General features: G+C 50.1%; 1 protein-coding gene across 4 annotated transcripts in view; it reads left to right on the top strand.

Annotated features, from left to right (window-relative positions):
* Window positions 1-4,472: 4,472 nt before the first annotated feature.
* TSHZ2 (teashirt zinc finger homeobox 2) overlaps window positions 4,473-6,000 on the top strand; it is a 424,584-nt gene continuing 423,056 nt past the window's right edge. For all 4 annotated transcript variants that reach the window (XM_033094754.1, XM_033094750.1, XM_033094753.1 and 1 more), the window contains exon 1: window positions 4,473-5,301. In XM_033094754.1, the coding sequence (XP_032950645.1) occupies window positions 5,262-5,301 (40 nt within the window). In that variant the 5' untranslated portion in view covers window positions 4,473-5,261. The remainder of the gene's footprint in view (window positions 5,302-6,000) is intronic.

The following is a 6,000-nucleotide window of genomic DNA, read 5'->3' as shown; positions in this document are numbered from 1 at the left end:
AGGCTTTGCAACCACCCTGCTGAGTCACTCCGACAACAGATGCCCTGGCTGTTCCTTGCATGCGAGTTCTTCTACTAACTTGATTCACTTGTGACAAAATTCAGCTTTTGTACAGGGGTGCTTCTCATGCCTGACACTTTATCAGAATCACCTGGGAACTTGTGACTTGCAGATTTTTCTGGCCCCACCCTGGGATCTAATTTAGTAATCACGGGGTGGGGCCTGTGTCTCTTTATTGTTAAAAAAAAAAAAAAGAAAAAAGAAAAAAAGAAATCCCCAGGTGATTCTGATGTTGAGCCATCATGGGAATGAGTGTTCTGGAAGATACAGTTGAGTCATTCCAATCCATCCTTGCCTTTACACATCCCAAAGTTTAAGTGTTGGATTGTGGAATGCTAAGGTCTTTGGAGACCCAATCACTGCGTTATTCCAAGCCACCAACTCTTGGAAGAAGTTTCCCAAAGTGCCAGAGTCTGTGGTTTTGCAAAGTATTTTGCAAATTCTAGTCATGCTTGTACTACCTTTCTCACACCTGGCCATCTCCACATCCCACCTGCAACATTATTTATTCTCTGTCATCCCTTAGCTGTATGTATTTTTAAAACCAATAAATTATATCAAACTTTAAATTGCTATCATAAATGGAGAGCAGTGTCTTCCGCTCAGATACAGGGAACCTTAAAGTGAGTTCTATAAAAACAAACCGTTTTATAAAAGTCTAAGAGCCGGGTACTCTCATCCCTTCCAAGCTTCTAACCCTCAGATCTGTGGTTTCTGGGTTGAAAAATAGAAGTTAGCAATGGTTACGCATAAAAGACACACTAGCTTCAAACTGAGACTTTCTCAGATTGAAAGAGAATCGAAAAGGAATAAATAAGCTTTTCACTTAAGTGGGTCAATGTTTTTCTGTGTCGTATCTACACTGAACAATAATTGGGTGCCAGGGTGTTATGCATCCCACAGGATTAGCCAAAATCTTCTCTGTTGATAGAACCAAGCTAAATATTCACAACAGTAGCAGTAGGGAAAACATGCAAATTAATGAAAGAACACTCCAGAAGTGTGGCTCCAAGAATGTCTCAGTAGTAAAAGCTAGTTTTAGTAGAGGTATTATAAGTCCCCCACCCTGTTATATAACCAGCTGTTGGAAAAGAGGAGAGATGAGAGGTAAAATTTGGAGAGGAATCCTGGAGAGAGGTTGGAAGAGATTCTGTAGCCCAGAGTCAGCTTTTCCTGCTGATTTCCATCCGGATTCTGTCCAAGGCAGGGTCCACCCCCAGAATTCCCTCTTCCCGAGTCCCCAGTCTTCTGGATGTCATTGTAACAGAAGCTTTTTGAAAACAGGGAATCCTGTCTTATGCACTTCAGCATTTCCTGTGTGGCCCACAGTGCCTGATATCTAACATAGAACCGTGTTTCCCCGAAAATAAGACCAAGCCGGACAATCAGCTCTAATGTGTCTTTTGGAGCAAAAATTAATATAAGACCCGGCATTATATGTATTATATTACATTATATTATATTACATTAAAGACCGGGTCTTATAGTAAAATAATACCAGGTCTTATATTAATTTTTGCTCCAAAAGATGCATTAGAGCTGATTGTCCGGCTTGGTCTTATCTTCGGGGAAACACGGTAGATGTTTTCCTTTTTAGATGATTGAAAGTACTGTGAACCCCAAATCAGCAGGCCTGGGTTTCTCCCCGATACGGAGGGTTCACGGTGAGCTGACTGCAGGCCGTCTGCTCTGTGCTCAGGCCTTCAGTGGATGCCTCCCGGATGTCATCACTGTGGCTCCTTGACGGCGGGACAGGGGTTTTACTGCACAAGCTACGGTGCGCAGCACAGCGCTCTGTCAAGATGTACGGGGTAATTAGAATTAATTAGGATTAATAACCTTTTGCTGACATTGCCAACTGGGAAGTAGGGTTATCTTCACCTCAGTTGCCTAAGGACGAGGCTGGGGTTGGGTGGGGTTAGTCATGGGTGGGGGCCGGTGGGGTCAGAGGAGGTGAGTTAACAACTTGTACCACACGCAGGAGAAGAAGAAATGAGCCCTTGCCTCCTGGGTGGGGAGCGGGGGTGGAGGGTGCTGAAAATGATTAAACAGCACACTGCAAACAGGGGCAATAACAAGCTGTGGCTGACGAGAGGGACGGAAAGTGGCCTTTTCTACGGCCCCAAAGAACTGTTAAGAAAAATCTCTGTGTAACTAGTCACCCTTGGTGATTTCCCTCACGTGAGGGCAAAGGTGGCAGGTGGGTGGATTGTAGGTGGGAAGTGTCCGGGGTCTCACTGCTCAAGCCTCAGTGGGGGTGAGTACAGGGCGGGGATGGATAGTGAGCAGTGGGCACAGGCGAACCCCATCGCAGTGCCCACGGTAGCCGTGTCACCCCGTGAACTCCTAAATTATACGAATTTCTAAGCCTGGGTTGGCTTTGGAGTTACAGTGTTGGGTGTGTCTGATTCCAAACGAACAAAGGCTTTCCTCGCAGAAGTTCTCAGACTGGAGTGAGCAGGAGATTCACTTGTGGGCGTGGGGATTGTTTGTTCAAAAGGCAGATTCCCGAGCCTCCATTCAGAAGTTTCTGACTTAAAAGGTCTGCGGCAGTGGTGCTCATCCAAGGGAGAATTTGTCCCCCAAGGGACATTGGGCAATGTCTGGAGACAATTATGATGGGCACAACTGGGGTGGAAGGGTCTGGCATCTAGTGGGTGGGAGCCAGGGGTGCTGCTAAACATCTTCCAGTGTCTGGGACGACCCCGCCCCCACAATGATGACCCGAAATGTCACAGTGCTGGGGTTACATCACCTTCTTCTAAGGGACGGCCTAGGAATGTGCTTCTTAACAATGATCTCGGGGGTTTTAATGCAGGAAGTGGAAGCCCTGACTCAGAAAGACTGTCTTTTTATTCTAAGGGCACCATTATTAGAGTTCACTTTTTGCCTAACACCTCCATATTTAGGAGTCAGTTTTGACTTGACGCTCCCCAGGAAACCCTGCCTGGTAACCATCCTCTTTCCTGCCAAGTCCAGGTTAATCCCCCCTCCTAAGTACACCTCCTAGCCCAGCACACGTCACTTGCCCCTTTGTTTGTCTCTCCCAGAGGAAGGAGAGTTTCTTGAAGGCAGGGTCCAAGTTCAGACCTGTCCCGGCACCTTGAGAGTGCGTGGCCCAGAGCAGGGCTCAGCAAGCGCGTGTTGGCTGGAGTCTGTCTCGGCTTGAAGGCCATCTCGGCACCACGTCTTGGGCTTCCTCCGCCTTCAGACACTACCAGAACCCTATGTCAGCATCTTCAAGGAGCTCATTGCGCTGACATGATCTTGTTTATTTGTTTGCTTTTCATTCATTCAATGCATACTTTATTGGGCACTTACTGTATGTCTCGTCCTTTGCCCTCATTTGGCGGATAGAACAGTGAATGAGAGAGGAAAACCTCCCTCCTCCCCAGAGCTTTTATTCTGGAGGGGAACTAGGACAATAAAGTAGAAAACTGTATATAATATGTGTGGTATTCACGACCCCAGTGGAGAAAAATAAAATAGAGAAATGGGATAGGAACTGAGTGTGTGTGAAATTTCAAGCAAGGTAGGCCTGTGGGAGAAAGTGACATTTAAGCAAAGACTGGCATGAACGGGTGACTAATCTTCTCCCTCATTAGAATATAAACACTCAGAGGGCCAGGATCTACCCTTTCTCAATGGCTACTGTGTCTCCAGAACAGGCACATAGTAGGTGTTTAATAAATACTACTTAAACAAAACAAAGGGAAGAATATGTGGTTAAACTCTCAAGGAGGCAGATGGGAGATTTTTGTTTTTATGACTATCCACTGATGAGCAAGAAGGAGGGAGGGACGGACATGATTAAACTTAAGGGGGGTGGAGCGGGGAGGACATCTTTGTGGTCTGATTAAGTGACTTAGAGGATGGAGGTCGCCACTGACGGGCGCCCTCCCCCTTGCCCCACCCAAAGCCAGTCTAAGTTCTCACCCTCCTGATGTTGGTAACGTCCCCGCTGGTCAGCCAGCCTGGGCCCCTGCGGCTCCCTTTTCAGCTGCCTAGTTTAGCCATCACTCTGCCCCTTCCCCCCACCTCTCCTCCTCTTCCCCTTTCTCACCTCCTCCCCCAGGGGTGTCCCTGCGCCTGATGGGCATGTCCTGTCACCAGCACAGAGGGCGCGCCAGGAGTGGGAGCAGGGGTGGCACGCCCGGCCGGCTCCCAGCCCCTCGCCCTGGCGGGACACTGTCCCTTTAATAGACTCCCTCTGCCTGGCGCTCTGCGGCTGGGGAGTAAATTTCTCCCTGTCATCAGGTCGTGGGGAGAGGAGGAGGAGGAGTTTGTTAATGTTCAGTTTGTTCAGCGGGATCGATGTTTGCTGGCATCGCCTCGCCCTGTCTTGTGTGTGTGTGTGTGTGTGTGAGAGAGAGAGAGAGAGTGTGTGTGTGTGTGTGTGTGCGTGTGTGCATATGTGGGGGGTGTGAGTGTGTGTGAGAGGAAGCGCGAGTGCGTGCGTGTGTGAGTGTGTGTCTGTGTGTGTGAGTGTGTGTGTGTGAGTGAATTCCAGATTTTCTGTCTTTCCCAAACCCGCTCCTGTCCTTTCGCATATCACTCACAGACGGGGATCTGACAGCAGCCACAAACCTACAGTGAGTGATCTCTCTCTCCCCCCAGCGCGAATCCGCCATAGAGATCGGCCGGGAGGAGGAGGAAGAGGAGGAGGAGGAGGGAAAGAGGAGAAGGAGGAAGAAGAAAAAGAAGAAGAAACCACCACCTTCCCAGGATTGCCTTTTTTTTTTCCTTATCTTTACGCGCGCGCGTGTGCGTGTGGCGCGTGTGCGCCCCTCGTCCCTTCCATCCGAACCCGGTCTTGGATGTTTAATAAAGAAATCAAGTGTCTCAACAGTCACCAAAAAAAAAAAAAAAACCAAACAAACAAAAAAATTCCAAAAAGCAAAAACAAAAAGAGAGAAAGAGGAAAAAAATCCAAAACAAACAAACAAACAAACAAGGCACAGCCAAGCTCTACTTCAAACCAGCCGGCACAAGCCACTCGTGTCTGCCATCCGGAGAGGGGGGTCTCTGGCCCGTGGTGGAGGAGTTGCAGGGGGGATCGTCAGGGGGACAGAGGCCGAGAGACGCCCTAGGAGCCACCGGGCAGGAGGCGGAGGAGACCCAGAGAGGCGAGCGAGACCGCGGGCCCCCGCGCGCGGCTCGGGGCTGGGGCGCCAGAAGTGGGACTGGAGCGAAGTAGAGCGATGCCAAGGAGGAAACAGCAGGCACCCAAGCGGGCGGCAGGTAAGAGAACCAGCTCCGCTTCGGGGCTGCCCCGCCGAGCTGCCCTGTGCGCCGAGCCCCTCGCCAGCCCACCTTGCCCCGGGTGCCCCAGGACGCCACCCCCTCCCCAAGCTTTTGGGGGAGTCGCTCTAGGAGGCCCCTCTCCACCCTGCTGATAACCCCATCCTCTCTCGCCTTCTCCGATCTCCCAAATCCTTCCCTTTCCAGGCTCCGTCGTTTGGGTGGGGGTAGCTGTCCCACCAAACCTTCCCTCCTTAAACTTTTTTTCCTCTACCCCACCCCGAACTTTCTCCCAGTCTGTTTCTTGCTTCACCGGCCAAAGTTGGGTTGAGGATTTGGGGTGCGGAATAGGGAGACAGTCTTTCCACCCCCTCATCCCTCTGCATGGTCAGTGCCAGTGGCTTCTGGCCTCGAGGGACAGCTTTTCCTCTGCTGGGGTTTGGGGCGCTGAAGTGTGAGCCATACCCAACCCCGGGCTGCAGTCTGGCTTGGGGTGGGGGGTTGGGGGGGTGCGGCAATGGGAGTTGAGCTTTGATCGCCAAGGTGGAAAAAAACACTCCAGGAAACGCATGAACCTTTGAATATGTTTGCTAAAAGGTTCCACGTTTGGAAATCTAATCAACACTCTCCCTTCTCTTAAAAAAGGAGGAGGGGGGAAATGCCCCCATAGAACACACTGAAACAGCTCTGGTTTCTCTT

The sequence above is a fragment of the Rhinolophus ferrumequinum genome, chromosome 23, assembly GCF_004115265.2.
Source record: "Rhinolophus ferrumequinum isolate MPI-CBG mRhiFer1 chromosome 23, mRhiFer1_v1.p, whole genome shotgun sequence".
Lineage (NCBI taxonomy): Eukaryota > Metazoa > Chordata > Mammalia > Chiroptera > Rhinolophidae > Rhinolophus > Rhinolophus ferrumequinum.
This window is presented reverse-complemented; position numbering and strand designations above follow the sequence as displayed.